We start from the raw sequence: 19,094 nt of genomic DNA, 5'->3' as shown, positions 1-19,094 counted from the left end.
TTAATGAAGACAAAATAAAGACTTTTTCACACAAACAAAAGCCAGGATAATCACCAGCAGGCCTGCACTCTGAGAAGTGTTAAAAGCAGTTCTTTGGTCAGAAGAAAAATGACACTGGGTAGAAATTTGAGTCTACACAAAGGAATGAAGACCACTGACATAATAAATACATGGATAAATAGAAAAGATCCTATTTTCTCCTTTTGTGATGTCTAGAAATAATTGACCGAGGCAAAAGTAGTAACATATTGTCGTGTTTATAACATGTGGAAGTAAAATGATGATGAGAATGGCACAAGGGACAGGTGGGGAAATGTAAGAATTCTATCATTATAAGGCAGCGGTCACAGTTGAGGGAGGTGATAAATCTCTGTGTTTCCACCTGGAATACTGCATTGCTCCTGGAAGTGGGAAGAGGGAATTGCAGAGACTTCCCCCAGGTTCTTCCTACTATAGTGGCTCATACCCACAGGTCAGGGAGTAAAGTGAGAGCTCTGTTAGCTTCTAAGCATACTTATATCAATTGCATATTTAGGGACAGTGAAATGACAACCAGATGGGGCTGTGGCCTCTTCATCCAGGGATCCATTTATTACCTAGCCTTCACATGTCCTCAGTCTTGTTGGGGATGGGACATGGTGGCATTGTGGATCTTATGGTGGCATGGTCAGCTCTAATCCTATGTGAATGGCCCTCAAACAGTCTGGGTATTCCCTTTTCATCAGCTACAGTTACTTTCATCAATGACCCCCAGATCCCTTTGGAGAATAATTAATGAATACCATGTGGTAATGTTGCAGGATCTTTTTCCAAGAATACCCAGCCTCCCCTACAATCCATGAGCTATAGGTCTCAATTGTCTCAGTCTGAAAACTGGGTAGGAAATTGCAATTTTTTGTTGCAGCCTTCTGCGTGCCAGATCTTGTTTTTTCCTGAATACACAAATCGGGAAATGTCCTAGGGCTCACATGTGTAATCCCAACAATTTGGGAGGTCACAGCAGGAGGATTGCTTGCGCTCAGGAGTTTGAGACCAGTCTAGGCAACATAGCAAGATGTCATCTTCACTAAAAATTAGAAAAAAAAAATAGCCAGGCATGGTGGTGCATGCCTCTAATCCCAGCTTCCTGGGAGGCTGAGGTGGGAGGATCGCTTGAGCCCAGGAGGTTGAGGCTGCAGAGAGCTATGATTGTGCCACTGCACTCCAGACTGGGCTACAGATTAAGATCCTGTCTCAAAAAACAAAACAAAAGAAAAAACCACCCTAGTCAACTGCCTATGTAACTCTCCCTTGGAATGCCATCAGTTTGTAGCTAACACAACAGCTCCCTGGAGGTCAAGGCATCCTGGCTGTCACTCTAGCCTTCCTACCAATTAAGTTAATTACATCCACCTTGTGGATGATGGTGAAGGGCCACCACCTGGCATCCGCTGTTCTCGCCTTCCGCCGTTCCCACTGACACCACGAAGCCTGGTCTCATGGCAGCATCTCCTCTTGTCGATCCCGGCCTACCAAGCATAGTGCCACTGAGTCTCTTAAAGATTCAGGTGCCCTTCTCACTAGTGCCTTCCTTGTTAGCCTAGAGAGGGGAGTTCCTGTGAGCCCTCCAAGGGCACATAGTCAAGTGGTGGATTCCGAATCTCCTGGCATATAATGAACCATTCCAACATTCCTACCTCCCTGTACTTTCTGGCTTCTTTGACGCTTTGCAAATGCAATTCTATAATCTCCACCTAATTCACTGCAGCAACTGTTCCGTTCACATTTCAAGGAGCCACTCCAGCACTGTGTTGGAGCCCCAGGTGTCTTTGCCAAGCCATTAAATCCTGAGAGTGCTCCCAGGTCACTGTATTCTCGTGTATACAGCCTTTAGTCTCCCCCTGGTCCAACACCCTTATGTCCACTTCTTCACCTCCTCTCCTAGATTCTGCCAGTACACGCTCGGCAGCTCCTGCATTTTTGGCAAAAAAAATCATTCTCCCAGAGCAGATTGTGCTTGTGACCTTGGGCCATGATGAAGAATGACCATAGCCTGGTGTCAATGTGGGGCAGCAATGACGACACACCTCATCCTGCTGTAAGGCCTTGTTGGAGGCTCTTTGCCCAGTCTCCCGGCAAGGGGCAGCTGCCCTTCTCTTAGCAGGGAAAGGGGGCTACTTCTTTTAGACCAGAGCATTTAGTGGAAACTGGAGGTTCAGAATTCTCAGATGTATCCGTTTAAGTTTCCCCACACCAGATATCAGGATCCTATTGCTCCTCTCCCCTCCTCTTCTCTCCCCTCCCTCCCCTCTTTTCTCTCCTCTTTTCTCTTCTCTTGTTTCTTTTCTCTTCTCTTCTTTTTTTTCTTTTCTCTTTCTTTTCTCTTCTTTTATTTCCTCTTCTTTTTCTTTTCTCTTCTCTTTCTCTGTCTTTTTCTCTCTTTCTTTCTCTTTCTTTCTTTTTGAGATGGGATCTCACTCTGTCACCCAGGCTAGACTGCAGTGATGTGATCTCGGCTCACTGCAACCTCTGCCTCCTGGGCCCAAGGGATCCTCCCACCTCAGTCTCCTGGGTAGCTGGGACCACAGGCACATGCTACCACATCTGGCTAATTTTAATATTTTTTATAGAGATCGGGTTTCACCATGTTGCCCAGGCTGGTCTTGAACTCCCGGGCTCAAGTGATCCTCCTGCCTCAGCCTCCCAAAGTGCTGAGATTACAGGTATGAGCCACTGCACTCACGTTTCCTTTTCCTTAAGTAATTCTAAATAAAAACAAGACTAAATCATAAAATAAAATTTGTATTTTTTGGGGAAATGACACAAAACTTCCATGACAGCTGACAGTAAAATAGTCTATTTCTAGATTTTCTGCTGTGTGTGTGTGTGCGTGTGCACATGTGCACACTTGTCCTTGCTTGGCGCCCTATATGTGTACTTGCTGTAGCTACTGGGTCAATCTGCACAATGTCTGGCTGCACAATTTCCAGCAAATGAAAGCTCTACACAACGTAATTTTCAAGCAGTTGAGACTGAAGCAGCAGTCTCCTTCTGGTTTTAATTTGAATTAAACTGCCAGGCTGTACTTGTGTGGGAAACTGACAATTTTCAGCAAGAAATTTCCAGGTGAGGCCTGTCCTCCTCCAGTGTAACTCTAGGGCCTGCTTGGCAGGGGGACTGGCTTTGGCTGGAGGCTGGGTCAAGAGGGCTCTCCTGACATGGCGCATTCCCATCCCAGGGAGGGAGCTCTGTTGGGAGCATGAGATGGACCAAGAAGACCCATCCATTGGGAAAGTGGTCCTTAGTCTGTCCGGTTTTAATGGAGGAGGGTGCTTGGTGCAACGTCCACTTCTGATGGGGAAACTAGTCAGAGACATGGGCATTCATGGTCTTTCCCACGTGTGCCCCACCGGGACCCAAACTGGAGGAGTGAAAAGTTCCAGAAGACAGATCAAGAGTGGTGTACATGTCACGACTGCCCAGGCGTGGCCCACCCCACCACCCATCGGTCCTGCCCTCTGGAGCCCTGGGCAGGCTGGTGGAAGCACTTTTTGTGGTCTGGGTTTTTAGTCAGGATGCCTATGGCTTCCTAACACCCACATGGGGCAGCCTAGTATAAAGATCCTGAAAGCAGGAGAACAGCAATTGATCAAGTGAACCCAAGATGTGACTAAAACTATCTCTGATGGCAAAGCTGTTGATGACATAGAGTCTGGCTCATAGAAAGATGGCCCTGAGCATGGCACCTCTGACCAAATCCCTCACTCTGACCTACTGAGCGTATGAGCCCAGCCTTGCTCACAGTCGGGGCTAGAGGAAGACCTCATGGAGGCCACTCGATACCTGCACTTCCTGTGTGCCTGTCACTGCTGATTCCACCCACACTGTCCTCTGCTCCAGCCAGCCCAGCCCTGCCATGCCCTGCCATTGCAGCCAGGGCTCTTTGGATGTGAGTGACAGAAAATTCACTCGAGTTGGCTTAGGCAAGAAGGGAAGCTCATTGGTCAGTAAGTTAGCCATGGGCAGGGCAGGTAACAGTTGGGCCTCAGGAATACCTGGACTCAGAATCACCAGTGCTGTTAGGATTTGCAGGTTCCTTTCCTTGTCTCTGTCTCCACCTCAGTCTGCAGATCAGTTTTGTGTTCTCAGAGCAACTTTCCCCACAAGGCTGGAGTCAGGCTGTTGGCACCATGGGGCTTCCGTCTTCCTGGCTTTGCCTTCAAGAAAGGATGGGGCTCCCCTCCATTAGTTCCTAATCAGAAAATTCCAGAAGAAAGTTTCTGCTTGGTCTGGTCTGGGTTGGCTGAGTAGCTGGGACTCTAAAACTGCCGAGCCCTCTAGTGTCATGTGGTTGAAGTAGGGTGCGGAGATATATTAGTCAGTCCAGGGTGCCATGCCAAAATACCACAGACTGGGTGGCTTAAACCACAGACATTTATTTCTCACAGTTCTGGAGGCTGGGAAATCCAAGACCAAAGTGCCAGCAAGGTAGGTTTCATTCTGAGGCCTCTTCTCTTGGCCCATAGGTGGCTGCCATATTGTATGCTCACATGACCTCTTCTTTGTATTTGTGCAGAGACAGAGAGTGCACTCTCTGGTGTCTCGTCTTATAAGGACACTAATCCTACTGAATCAGGGCCCCACCCTTAGGACCTCATTTAACGTTTATGACTTCCTGAGAGGCCTCATCTGCAAATACAGCCATGCAGAGGGTTAGGGCTTCAACATATGAATTTGGAGGAGACAGAGACACTCAGTCCATGATGGGAAGAAAAACTATTCATGATAAAAGGGGTGCAGTGGTCAGAAAAGGGGGCAGACAAAATGTTCTCCCCATTTCCCCCAATACACAACACAACACACACACACACACACACACGGCCCTGCCTTTGCCCCTTCCCCATAAGGCCACTCCCCACCCCATGATTATTTACTTCCCTCCTATCCTGCACTCTGGAGCTGCCCCTTCCCCTAAGTTGTCCTGTGGCTCACTGATCGCTGCATACAGGTAGGTGCATGTCAATGTAGCTGGGGCTGGGGGCCTCCTGGACCATGTGTCTCCTGAGCCCCACCATGGGACTGGGCAGGAAGTGGGTCTCACCCATGTCTCCTGTCCTCAGGCAGAGCCTAGCCCTGGGACATGAGCTCAGTGGGTGCTGCAGCTTTGTTGGATTCACCTCAGGCCCCCTTTCCCCACATCCACTTATAAGGTTCCCAGGGCCTTGATACCTCTGTCCTTGGAAGAAAAGAATGTGATTACCCAGCTCACACGAACCTGCTGGTGGCTTCCCACAATAGAAGGACATAATTTTCTAGTTCAAAAGAGTCTATCAGGTGACTAGCACAGTGAATGAAGAAAGACCTACAGCAAGGCACATCATTAGGAAATTCCAGAAAGCTAAGGATAGAGAGAAAATCCTAAAATCTTCCAGAGAGAAAAGACAGGTCATAAGTTAAGAGCCAAGACTCTGCATGACACGGACTTCTTCCCAACAACGCTGGGAACTAGAAAATAATAGAGCAATGTTTCCCAATGTGAGGAGAAGTTACACTTAAATTAGAGCATTACATCCAGCCAAACTAGTAATCAGGAGTTGGGGTAGAACAATGACATTCTAAAATGTGTGAGGGTCAGAAAGTTTGGCTTCCATTCACTCTTTCTCGGGAAGCCACTGGAAGATGTACTGCAACACAATGAGAGAGTAAATCAGGGAACAGGAGATGCACACAGAAGAGACAGCAAGAAAATTCACACGATGGTGCAGAGACATGTCAGAATGCCAGCCGTGCCATGGGCTGAGAGCCGAGTCCAGTTTGGAGCAGAAGGATGGAGGGCAAGGGAGAGAGGGAAGCCTCCAGGAAAATAATGGGGCTGATAGAGTATCCAGTGTATCTTAGTTTTTGGATAATTATCACTAGGCATTTGATAGCTTGGTTGGAGCATCTGAAAAAATAGGTAGGTAATTGGTTAAAAAAAAAGCAAATGAGGGATAATAATCTGAAGCAATTATTAACTCCAGGGGAAGAAAGGAAAGAGATGAAACAATTTCAGTGCGGGACTTGGGTTAGGGACAATATTTAGATGGCTACGAGAATGTAAATGCTTTTGATTTCATGTGATTGTGATCCAGTCAAATTAGTGAAATGGAAGCAAGGAAATTAAGACCTCATAGGAAGATAAGCCCTATACTGAGCTATGCCAGGAACTGACAGATACTGAAGAAAACAAATCAAGAAATAGCAACATAAACATTCTTTAGAAATATGATGATAACATACCAGGGGAAGTCGCAAAATGAGTTTAAAGTGATGACCTATAGGAATTAGGACTCAAAGGCAAGAAAGGAAAGGGCAGAGGAAATGCTTTTTGATATAAGCCTTTCGTTACCATTTTGTTCTTTTTTTCTTCTTTTCTTGTTTTACTGAGGATTTCTTGCAACAGATATCATTTTGTTGTTACTTCTGTGTAACTAGTAGTTTGATCAGAATTAAATATAATGTTGTAAGTTCTGGAGATCTGTTGTACAGCATGATGTCTATAGTTAATAATGTATACTTGCAAATTACTAAGAGTAGATTTTTTGCTATTATTATTATTATTATTATTATTATTATTATTATTTGAGACAGAGTCTTGCTCTCTCACCCAGGCTGGAGTGCAGTGGCACAATCTCAGCTCACTGTAACCTCTGCCTCCCAGGCTCAAGTGATTCTCCTGCCTCAGCCTCCCGAGTAGCTGGGACTACAGGCACGCACCACCATGCCGGCTAATTTTTTGTATTTTTAGTACAGATGGGGTTTCACCATGTTAGCCAGGATGGTCTCGATTTCCTGCCTTGGACTCCCAAAGTGATGGGATTACAGGTGTGAGCCACCATGCCTGGCCTGCTTTTATTATTTTTAATCAACACATAATTGTATATACTTATGGGATACAGTATAATATTTTTATACATATATACAATGTGTAATGATCAAATCGTAATTAGCATCTCCACCACCTCAAACATTTATCATTTCTTTGTTCTGGGGGCATTCAAAATCCACTCTTCTGGCTATTTAAAAATATATAATAAATTGTCATGAATTATAGTTACCCTATAGTGCTAAAGACACTAGAACTATTCCTCCCATCTGGCTGTACTCTTTGTTTTTGTTTTGTTTTGTTTTTCTTCCCCAGACAGGGTGTCACTCTGCTCCCTAGGCTGGAATGAAGTGGTGCAATCACAACTCACCACAGCCTTGACCTCTTGGGCCCAAGTGATCCTCCTACCTCAGTCTCCAGAGTAGCTGGGACCACAGGCATGCACCAACATGCCTGGCTAATTTCTAATTTTTTTGTAGAGATTGGATCTCCTATGTTGTCCAGCCTGGTCTCAAACTCCTGGGCTCAAGTGAGCCTCCCAAAGTGCTAGGATTACAGGCATGAGCCACTGCACTCAGCCATGTACTCTTGTATCTGTTAACCTGTTAGCCAACCTTTGGCTACTTTCTCCCCCTTACCCTTCCTCACCTCTAGTAAACACTATTTCTAAGTAAATACATCTGAAATGTTCTTACCACAAAAAAAAGTATGTGAGGTGATTAAAGTGTTAATTAACTCATTTTAATCATTTCACAATGTATGCATATATCACATTGAACACTGTCAATATACACAATTTTTATTTGTCAATTATACTTTAATAAAGATAGGGGAGGAATTGAATATACTGTTAAAATAAAAAACAACTGCAAAACTTAAGAAAATTAATGATCTAGTCCAAACCAGCCTTTTACAGATGAGGTCACTGAAGTGCAGAGAGGTGAACTGACTTGTCTGATGTTACACTGCAAGTCACTGGCAGAGCTTGACCTGAAACCCAAAGCCAAGTGTTTCCTATTACCTCCAGGTCCTTCAGGCCAGCCCTCCTGGGGCTCTGCCTTGGGAATTGGTATTGGTGACAAAGGGAATAGAGAGGAACATGCATAGAGCTCTCCATTTAGATGGACATATTCACACTGTGCCAGGGCGTTGGCAAGAAACAGTGCAAGCTCCAAGTGCTCGCCCCAACCCTTTTCCCCCTCCCCATCCTCTCTCATAACCAACTTCAGCTAAAAGGTCTGAGAAGATAAGGGAATCTTAGATGACTCTCACTAGGGTGTAAATGACTCCCACCATGATTTTTATTTTATCAAGACATAACTCTAAAAACAGTTTGATGGATAGTGTGCCAGGCAGTAGGATGAAGACAGACGGGGAAACTGCCTGGGGTCATGAAGAAGGTGGAGGCACTGAGGCCCTGAGTGATTTTATAAAGAACACCTTAGCAAATGTCCAGCACCATGGGTTCTTGCCTTCACTCAGGACCCACAAGGCCCCACGTTCTGACAGATTTTATCAGACAAATTGCACTCGGTCATGCTTCATTCATTTTCCTTGGAGAGTTCCCAGGTTACGTAGAACTGAGATAATCTCCCCCCCTCGCCATCACTCCCACGAAGACACTGCATGTTTCTGTTTGCAATACGGTCTTATGTGGATCAATATTAGATTTTCATGGTGCTCTTTGCATTTTGCAACTATTGCTCAAGCTGGAGACCCAAAAAGAGCACTAGCTTTAGAGTCAAAGACCCCTGGGTTCCAGTTTCAGCTGAGAGACTGTGAGCACGTCGCTAGCCCACTCTGATCCTGTATCTTAGTTGTACAATCACCTATTTCCCATCAATTGCGAGGCTGGAGAGAAAAGTGCCCACTCTGTGCCCAGTACGCAGTAGGAGCTTAGTAAGCTCAAGCTCTTTTGCTTCCTCACTATCCTAAAGTGTTAGCGGAAAGACAAGAGACGTGGGGAACAGCACCTGATGGGCTTTTTGCCAAGTCCAAGGCTGTCCAGGTTCGGGGTGGGGAGAAGCAGTTCCCCCACACAACCTGCAGGTGGCACCAGAGCAGCACGGGAGCCGAGGGTTCAGCTCCAGCCTTCCCGGAAACCCGGGCAGGGCGGAATAGGGCGAGGCAGAGGTGGTGCACACCGCTCAGCTGGGAAGTGGCACGAGCCTGGCTGTGGATCAGTCCATACTGTTTAAAATGGACACATGGGTCTTCTGGCTAATATCCTGTCTTTGGTAGGGTGACCATATGCTTTATCATCCAAATCCAGACACTTCAGAGTGAAAGGGGGCACTATCATAATTGCACCAGGACAGCAGACATAACCTTAGCTGTACCTTGCAAACCAGAACATATGGTCACCCTACCCTCCGGTCAATTTTTCTTCCTTGTTTCCATTCTTTTAATTGTTTTTAAACACACAGCATTCTCTTTCTCGAAGCACCACTGTCTTTGAAAATGTCCTTGCCTTCGGGATGTTTTCGACCATGTTTAGTCTGAACATTTTCTCATCTTTAGTCTGAACAGTCTCTCTGAACCCACCTCAAAGGCTGGTTTTAGCTCCCAGTCAGAAGACTGTTCCTGGCTTGCCATCCCCATGACTCAAGAATTAAAGATGTCAGAGGTGGAACAGTGGGCCTTATCTTAACTTTGGTGCCTCTTTGCTAAATTTATTCCCGTAAATTTTTTTTTTTTTTTTTTTTTTTTTTTTTTTTTTTTTTTTTGAGACGGAGCCTCGCTCTGTCACCCAGGCTGCAGTGCAGTGGCGCAATCTCGGCTCACTGCAACCTCCGCCTTCTGGGTTCGAGTGATCCTCCTTCCTCAGCCTCCCAAGTAGCTGGTACTATGGGCACCCATCACCTCGCCTGGCTAATTTTTTTTTTCTTTTTTCTTTCTTTTTTTTAAGATGGAGTCTCACCTTGGCCGCCCAGGCTAGAGTGCAGTGGTGCAGTCTCAGCTCACTGCAACTTCCGCCTCCTGGGTTCAAGCAATTCTCCTGCCTCAGCCTCCCGAGTAGCTGGGACTACAGGTGCCCGCCACCACGCCTGGCTAATTTTTGTATTTTTAGCAGAGACGGGATTTCACCACTTTGGCCAGGCTCGTCAGAAACTCCTGACCTCTCCAACCGCCTCAGCCTCCCAAAGTGCTGGGATTACAGGCGTGAGCCACCGCACCCAGCCCTGTTTCTGTAATTTTGTTCTGAGTGTTCATGTCCATCGTCTGTTTGAGTTTACGTATGTTGGCTTATTGAATTGCAAGTAGACAAGTCCCATTAAGCACTATTTTTATATTTCCAAGATTACTCCATTCAACTCCAAATTACCATGCCATTTATCCCCTTGTTTGTGAACCTCTTCACTTAATAGTCTCATAAACATCCATCCATTGCAAAAAGGACTCGAACTGTTCTCACTTCCATTTTTAGTTGACTCATTGCTATCCAAGTAATGATTTGTCTGGGGGAGTCATTAGTAGAGAATTGTTCCCTTAAATTTATTTTTATAGTTGGATCCTGCTAGTTAATCTCTCTCTCTGTCATTCTCACATTGCAACAAACGACTATGGGTTTCTGTCTCAACCTAAAATCAAGGTTAGAAATTTGGTTTTATCTGAATAAGATATTAATAGATAATGTGAGAAAAAAATTTAATTTACTGAAACTTTTCTCAGCTAATAATGACACTCATGGTCACAAATATGTATGTAAGCAAGCAGAAAATTGAGCTGTAAATATGTAAACTCTTAAAATATTATGTTTAGAGACAAGATTTTCCTTTTTTTCTTTTTAGTAGAGTATATTTGCTATGGTTGGAATGATTGTGTCTCCTTTAAAATTCATATTGGAACTTAAACCCCAATGTGATAGCATTAAGAGGTGAAGTGTTTAGGAGATGACTAAGCTGTAAGGGAGGAGCCCCCTCGTGAATAGGATTAGTGACCTTATGAAAGGGCTTGAGGGAGCTACCTAGCTCGGTTTTCTTCTTTTGTTTTTCTGTCTTTTCCATTATGTTAGGACATAGTGTTCAAGGTGCCGTCTTAGAAGCAGAGAGCAGCCCTCGCTAGACTACAAACCTGCTGGCACCTTGATCTTGGACTTCCCAGTTACCAGAACTGTGAGAAATAAATTTTTATTCTTTACCTATTACCCAGTCTCATATATTTTGTTACAGCAGCACAAATGGACTAAGACAGTATCTTACATACAGTGGAGTGCATATACCTTAAGTTACAACTCCATATTTTTTTTGTTTTTGAGATGGAGTCTCTCTCTGTTGCCCAGACTGGAGTGCAGTGACTCGATCTTGGCTCAGTGAAAACTCCGCCTCTCGCATTCAAGCAATTCTCCTGCCTCAGCCTCCTGAGTAGCTGGCATTACAGGCACCTACCACCACGTCTGGGTAATTTTTGTATTGTAGTAGAGATGGAGTTTCACCATGTTGGCCAGGCTATTCTTGAACTCCTGACCTCAAGTAATCTGCCTGCCTCAGCCTCCCAAACTGCTGGGATTACAGGTGTGAGCCACTGCACCTGGCCAACTCCATAGTATTTACATATGTGCACTTTCATGTAACCGCCACTCAGCTCAAGATACAGAATGTTCCCATCAACACAGAGGGCTCCCTCTTGCCCCTTCTCAGTTGCTGTCCCCTCAGAGTTAACCAGGATCCTGACCTCTGTCACCATGAATTAGTTTTGCCTGTTCTTGAACTTCATATAAATGGGATCATTCAGTATGTGCGCGTTTGTGGCTGGCTTCTTTCATTCAACAGAATCCTGTGAGATTTAGCCACGTTTTGGGTACTGGTAGCTGTTTATTTTTCCGGTTGTGTAGTTTTCCATATTTCATTTATTACCCTGCTATTTTTGTCTCTAACTCAGTGTCTTGTGGAGTCTATTGGTCCTTTTTAGCTGGATTGATACTAAGCATCTTCTTATCAATGGAGCTTAGGACATTTTTAGAAGACGAAAGCCTAATAAACCCAAGCCCCCCAATCTTAAGCCAAGTTTCCTTCTCACGCCTGCTTCAGTTGCTCTTCTTCGTGTGGTATTTTTTCCCTCACAAAACTGATGGAAATTAAGAAACCCGAAAGCTCTTCATCATGTTATCAGCTTAGGGACGCTTGTCATCTGAATAACAGGGTAGATATTTATAATCTGAAATGTTAGAATAACTATAGCAAACACTTACATAGCACTAACTGCTGTTCCCAGTGCTTTACATATATTATTTTCCTCAAAACAACTCTGTGAAATAGACACTATTTTGTCATCCTCATATTTTAGATGGGGAAATGGAGGCACAGAGAGATCACATAACTTTCCCAAGGTGGTAGAGCCAGGACTTGAACCTGTGTTTTCTGGTTTTAGAGCCTGCACCCTTCACCACCACACCATATTGTGTAGCATGATACTTCATGTGGTTAAAGTATTTTCTTCACTTGGGAGCATTTTGTGAATAATCTGAATCTTAGCATAGGCGATAGCCGGGTAGTGTTGACAGTGGGCCTTGAGCTTACTCAAGCTTAAAGGTCTGACCCAGTGCAGTCCCAGTGGTGGTGGCCATAGGGATGTTGTATCAGTCCACCCCAGCTCCAAGTGACCCAGCAGAGAGAGAAAGGGAGGGAGAGAGGTAGGAAGAGAGAGAGAGAGAGAGAGACAGACAGACAGACAGACAGACTGTTTTTTTGGAGAAAAATTACAGGTACAGAATAAGAGTCTCTAATGCCTGGTAGCCCAGATAATTCTTCTAGATCTTATCCAAGACCATCAGGGCAGTTCCTCTGAGTCTGCAAGAACTTTAGCGTAACTTGGCTTGGAGTGTCCCCTAATAAAGATACAGTTGAGATCACAACACCCACATCCTTTCAAATACCTGGAAAGCCTTCCCAAGGGTGGGTACAAACAAGCCCAGGCTGAGAAGACGGTGGCAGTTTGAAATCAGCCATGGAATATTTGCACCACCGAAAATGGCAAACACTACAGAAGAGACTTCTGTTCCCTCCCTGACAGAGAGCCCCTTGTGTAACAACAGCACACCACTGCCCCATCCCTGAGCAGAGAGAGCGCTGTGTGTTGCAGCAGAGTGGGGGCAGGTGTCTTCTCCCTTGGGCTACAGAATACACATTTTTTTTTTTCCTCAGCACATGGATCATTCTCAAGGATACACCATATCTTAGGTCACACGACACATCTTAAAACATTAGAAAAAAATGAAATAATATCAAATATCTTCTCTGATCACAATGGAATAAAACTAGAAGTTAGTAACAAATGTTGGAAACTACACAAACATGGAGATGAAATAATATGCTCTGGAATGACCAGTGGGTCAATGAAGAAATTAAGAAGGAAATTGAAACATTTCTTAAATGATAATGGAAACACAACATGCCAGAACCTATGGGATACGACAAAAGCAGTACTAAGAGGGAAATTTACGGCTATAAACACCTACTTTTTAAAAGTAGAAAAGCATCAAATAATCAACCTAAATGCATCTTAAAGAAATAGAAAAGCAAGAGCAAAGCAAACCCAAAATTAGTAGAAGAAAAATAATAAAGATCAGAGCAGAAATAAATGGAATTGAAATGAAGACAACAATCAAAAGCATCAATGAAATGAAAAGTTGGGTTTTGGAAGAGATAAACAATGTTGACAAACTTTTAGCCTAAGTAAGACTAAGACAAAAAGAAGACACAAGTGAATAAAATCTAAGATGAAAAAGGAAAATTACAACTGATTCCACAAAAATTCACAGGCTCACTAGTGGCTGTTATAAGCAATGTATGCAAAGAAATAGGAAAACCTACTAAAAATGGATACATTTCTAGACACATCCAGCCTGCCAAGATTGAACCGTGATGAAATCCAAAACCTGAACAGACAAATAAGAAATAATGAGATTGAAGCGGTAATAAAAAGTCTCCCAGCAAAGAAAAGCCTGGGACCTGGTGCTTCACTGCTGAATTCTACCAAACATTTAAAGAAGAACTAATACCAACCTTACCCAAACTATTCCAAAACTAGAGGCCTTACCCAACTATTCCAAACCCATTTTACAAGGCTAGTATTACCCTGATACCAAAACCAAAGATACATCCAAAACAGAGAACTACAGGCCAATATCACTGATGAATATTGATGCAAAAATCCTCCACAAAATATTAGCAGATTGAATTCATCAACACATTAAAGTTGGGGTGCAGTGTCCCAGGTTCACTCAACCCTTCCCCGTTTCCTGTGTGTGTCTACTTTGGCTGTGCTCCCAGGTGGCAGCGGTGGCGGCAATGTTGGTGTGTGGGCCTCCCAGGACAAGGGGAAAGTGAGTATGCCCTTCCCACCTCCTGCCAGGTGTCTGTAGCATGGCACCACCTCTGGCCATGTCTTCAAGTGAGGGACCTGGAGATGTTCTTTTCCAATTTCTGGATTGGGAAATGGAGACAAATTCTGGGTACTAGAGTCAGAACTAAGACGAGGCTGAATCGGGAGAGTCTGGGGTCCTGAGAGGCAGAGACCTGAAACCCTCTAGATTGTGTGGGGAGCTGGGTGTTGTTCTGGCCAGTTGTTTCTCCCTGTGCCCCAATGTTCCAGGTACCCTTGGAGGGGCTGAGATCCTGGGGATGCCTGGAGCCTGGCTGCATGGCCTGGCCGCCCTGATGCCCTTGTGCTCTCCACAGCAGGCCAGCAAGGCCGAGGAGAATGGTTCCAACAGCTTCATGCACTCCATGGTCCCACAGCTGGAGTGGCAAATGGAGACCACCCAGAGCCTGGTGGACTCCTATGTGGCCATTGTCAACAAGACCGTGTGGGACCTCATGGTTGGTCTCGTGCCCAAGACCATCATGCACCTCATGATCAACAACGTGCATGCACCGCCTCATGGGGGCAGGAGGCTCCTGTGGCACTGGGGATGCAGGTGGCCATGTTGGCCTGCCAGAGATGACAACCAGCCCTATGGGACCAGGTCCAGGGAGAGGGGCACGGTCCAGACCAGAACTGTCCCATAGAACTATAACGTGGGACTGGGCACAGTGGCCCATGCCTGTAATCCCAGCACTTTGGGAGGCCAAGGCAGAAGGATCGCTTGAGCCCAGGAGTTTGAGACCAGCCTGGGCAACATAGTGAGACCTTAAGTCTCTACAAAAAAATTTTAAAAATAGCTGGGCCTGGTGGTGGCACATGCCTGTAGTCCTAGCTACTCAACAGGCTAACCTTGGAGGATCACTTTGAGCCAAGGAGGTTGAGGCTGCAGTGAGCCATGATCTTGCCCACTATACTCCAGCCTGGCAACAGAGAGAGATCCTATCTCCAAAAATTAAAAACTGAGTAGACAGGTGTCCTGGTGGCATGATAGGTCCTGGGTCGCCTCCCAGATCTGTGACCTTGGGCAGGTGACTTTTCCTCTGGACCTCAGTGTCCCCATCTGAGTGAGAAAAAGCGGTGGGGAGGTGGGTCTTCGAGTCTAAGCGGTGTAGAAGCCGCATCTGAAAAGCCATACTCGGGGCTCCAAGTCCAGTGCACAGTCCCAGCAGGGCCTGGCAGGGTGGCCAGGGTGGCACAGGCATCAGGTCCCAACCTCTTTCCCTCTTTGGCCACTCTCAGAACAAGGAGTTTATCTTCTCGGAGCTGCTGGCCAACCTGTACTTGCATGGGGACAAGAACATGCTGATGAAGGAGTCGGCAGAGCAGGCACAGCGGTCACGAACACAATCAGCACGCCCACGGGGGTCCATGGACAACTCCTGACTGCAGGTGTAGAGCATCCTAGCTGGATGCAGGTACCAGGGCTGGCCCCCACGGCCCCAAAGCCCCCCAGCCTCCATGGCTAAGACTGTGGGCTCTTGGAACAGGCTCCATGCCCAAGTTGGCAGATGTGGGTGCTCTCTAGAGTCCTCGGAGACGGCGGAGAACTCATGGTTTATGGTGTAGGGCCTGGGAACGTGGAGGGCGTTGTGTGTGAGGCTGGACTCTGAGGCGGCCAGAGGCCTAGGAATGTCACCTGGGCACAACATAACTGTCGTGCAGTCTGAGTCATGCTGCCAGGGCAGGGTATCCAGTTCCCAGTCTGGGAGTGCCGAGAGCCAAATCCACTGCAGAGCAGGGGTGATAGTCAGGGTCCCACCTCCTCTATCTGTTGGCAATCCAGTGGTGATCTAGGATAAAATCTTGAGAGTCCCAAACACATGGTCATCCCACAACACACCTCACAGGCCGGGCAGGAACACACAGCCCCTTCCCTCCCTCCCAGGTACCATCATAGCTGCTAGCGTGTGACTGAAGGCAGGGTCGCTGGCCCCTGCTGAAACACTACCGCCAGCCAGCGGGCTCATGCACCTTGGCCTGTTGCTCCTAGGGGTCACCTGTGCTATTCAGCCAAGGGGACCACAGTCCCTGCTGGCCCAGCTGAGCTCCACATAGCCAGCCCACCCACCTCCCCTGCCACGGACTCTCCCTCTTCTGCTCTTCCCAGCAGGAAGGGCCCAGGCTCACCTATGCAACCTGCAGGCCCCCACAACCAGCTGAGGCTCCCCCCTTAGACTTATAAGTCTATGGCCAGTGGCATATGCCCTTCCTGCCTCCCCCAGGGTCCTTTCAGAGGGTCCTGGGCTTTCTGACCACCCAGAGGGCCCCTGGCACTCAGTCCAGCCATCCCTTTTAGCTTCACCATCCTGGGTCAAGCAGTGTTCCTTCTCTATCAGGCCTGGTGGCTGTTGGGTGGGGCTCCCCAAGGCAAGAGGTGGCCCTGGGCCAGTGGGTTGGAAGGGAGGGTGACCAGAGAAGAGGGAAGCCCAAGGGGGCTGAGCATTGGTCTGAACTGTGGGTGCACTGCCTGGGTGCCGTGGGAGAGGCCAGTGTGTGTGGGCTGGGGAGGGCCGCCGCAGCCCCCAGGCACTACCTGTGAAGCTCCGGCTCCTCCCTCCATCTTCCTCCCCTTTTCCTTCCAGCCCCTCTTTTCCAGGAAACTTGCCACACCTGCACCTGCGTCCTCCCCTCCCCAGCCCTTCCACAGCTGCTGCAGCACGCCTGTGCTCTGTGCTTGCCTCACCAGCTCTCTGCTCACTTTTCTCTCTCCCGTTTTCTCTCTGCTTTCTCTCCAACTGCCAGCTGATCAGGTCAGGCAAGTCCATCCCGTCCTGAGAGCCCCAGCCCCACTCTGACCTCTAAACAGATCCTCCTCTTCTCAGAGGCCTCCCTTTCCAAGCCTGCCTTGGCGGGTGTCCTGTGACTTGACAGTGGCTCCCCAGCCCCAAAGCCAGCCCCCTTCATCTGTGACTTAGTCTGTCGTAGTGGTGAGCTGACACATCCAGGTGTGACCCTTGCTGAAAACTTGTGCCCCCTCTGTGGTATGCCCCTGCCCTGTTCTATAAATATCTATAAATACTCTCTCTCTCTCTCTCTCTCTCTCTCTCTATATATATATATATATATATATATATATATATACATGTACACCTACACATGGCTGGCCGCCTCGCCTCTAGCACTGGGAATCTGTCACCGTGCTGTCCTTGTGGAGTCTTGGGGCCCAACAAGAGGAAGGTCTCCCCTGACACTGCCCCTCCAAAGTGTGCCACCTCCAGTGAGCCTCCCTGTCATGCCCGGCCTGTGGACAGCCAGCCCCCGCCATCCCTCCCACCCCCCACCAAGAATGGGGGTGCTGTGTTGGCAGCTGTGTGGCCTAACAGTCTCTACCAGTCCTGCTGTCCCTCGGCTGAGAATCAAACCCATTTCTGGATGATGGGGAATGTGTCCTCTGCTGGCTGTGTTCTCTGTGGAGCGCAGGGGAGGGAAAAGGCCAAGCCATTTCTAGGGTGCTGTTGGGAGGAGTGAAAAGGCCACACACCCTTTCCAAGGGACACTTTTCCTGGAAAGCCCCTGGAGCTTAGCTGGCTTTTATCCTGCGAAGCCGGCTCTGGCCACTAGGGGGCAGGGCCATGAACTCAGCCTGGAGGAGCCTGCGGGGCAGCCAGCACTAACAGGCCACCAGGTACACTGGAGGGACAGACAGAACAGGCCACCGGGTGCAGACAGGCGAGGGAGGCAGGGGGATGGAACAGAAGATGCCTGGGGTGGAAGTCAGTGCCCTTAGGTGCTGGTATCTGTCTTCCCGGCCACTGCTACATCAGGCTTCTGAGCCTGTTGGCTGTCAGGGCTGGACTGTGCCCCATAGGCGCCATGGCAGTCCCCGTGAAATCCACCAGGTGTCACCAGGCAGCATACAGGTAACAGGCCTGGAAGGTCCCCAAGAGCCCAGCTGGACATGCTCAGACACTCTAGGGCTCCTCGTTCAGTGGCACAAACTCCAGGACCCAGTGAGGGACACGGGAATCCACCAGGCTGAGCAGTATGGCTAAATCCATTTACTCCAAAATGAAAAGCAAAATAAACGGGAGTCACATCACCAGGGAGCCACAACCCCATCCCCGCCTCCTTCCTCTGTCCTATGCTATCAATAAATAAGTTTCCCAGCCACAGATAATGATTAGAACCTCCTCCCCATATGCCAGATCCAACCTCCGCTAGGTACAATACAGGGGGTGGCCCTACCCCCTGGAATATACAAAATGTTACACAGATACTATATGTACACGGCGGAAAGGGGTCCACCCCAGCAGCCTGTGCCCTCGCCTGCTCTACAGTTAGCCCAACTGTCCCGCCTCAGCTGCCTCTCTGAATAAGAAGATGGGAGCCCCCGAGGGAAAAATTGCTTCGGTGAGAGTAGGGAGGCCATGAGGCCTCCTCCAAACAAACCAGCTCTGCCAGCATCTGGCTCTTAAATAATAATCATCATCGTCCAGAAATTTAAGGACTCAGCCCTGGTCAAGGTGGCAAAGGGTCTGTTTTTCTCCCCCCATTAGACAGGGGTCTTGTCTTGCTACCCTAATGGCAAAGGGGTGACTGGGAGGGAGTGGTAGGAACATGGTAGGGACGGAGACTCCAGCCCCACTTCTCCAGGCTTATGCTGACAGGGGCCTGCTTTTATTTATTTTTATCCCATGACTTAATTTTTAATCCCATAATTTCTTTTTCATAATACTTTAAGCTTTTTTTTTTTTTTGAGATGGAGTCTTGCTCAGTCACCCTGGCTGGAGTGCAGTGGCACGATCTTGGCTCACTGCAAGCTCCGCCTCCCAGGTTCACGCCATTCTCTTGCCTCAGCCTCCCGAGTAGCTGGGACTACAGGCGCCCGCCACCACGCCCAGCTAATTTTTTTTTTTTTTTTTTTGTATTTTTAGTAGAGATGGGG

The 19,094-nt window shown here is 47.4% G+C and overlaps 1 protein-coding gene across 2 annotated transcripts in view; it reads left to right on the top strand.

Moving 5' to 3' along the window:
* Positions 1 to 17,272, top strand: part of LOC109023457 (putative GED domain-containing protein DNM1P34) — a 35,993-nt gene extending 18,721 nt beyond the window's left edge. The window contains exons 1-2 of one of the 2 annotated variants that reach the window (XM_019010684.4): positions 14,503 to 14,709; positions 15,449 to 17,272. In XM_019010684.4, coding sequence (XP_018866229.2) covers positions 14,503 to 14,709; positions 15,449 to 15,592 — 351 coding nt within the window. In that variant the 3' untranslated portion in view covers positions 15,593 to 17,272. Of the gene's footprint in view, positions 1 to 14,502; positions 14,710 to 15,448 lie in introns of those variants that run through there. The other variant, XR_008672102.2, reaches the window with a different exon arrangement.
* Positions 17,273 to 19,094: the final 1,822 nt, after the last annotated feature.

Source organism: Gorilla gorilla, chromosome 16 (assembly GCF_029281585.2).
Source record: "Gorilla gorilla gorilla isolate KB3781 chromosome 16, NHGRI_mGorGor1-v2.1_pri, whole genome shotgun sequence".
In the NCBI taxonomy this organism is placed as follows: domain Eukaryota; kingdom Metazoa; phylum Chordata; class Mammalia; order Primates; family Hominidae; genus Gorilla; species Gorilla gorilla.
The sequence above is the reverse complement of the archived record's forward strand: the minus strand, read 5'-3'. Positions and strand labels throughout refer to the sequence as shown.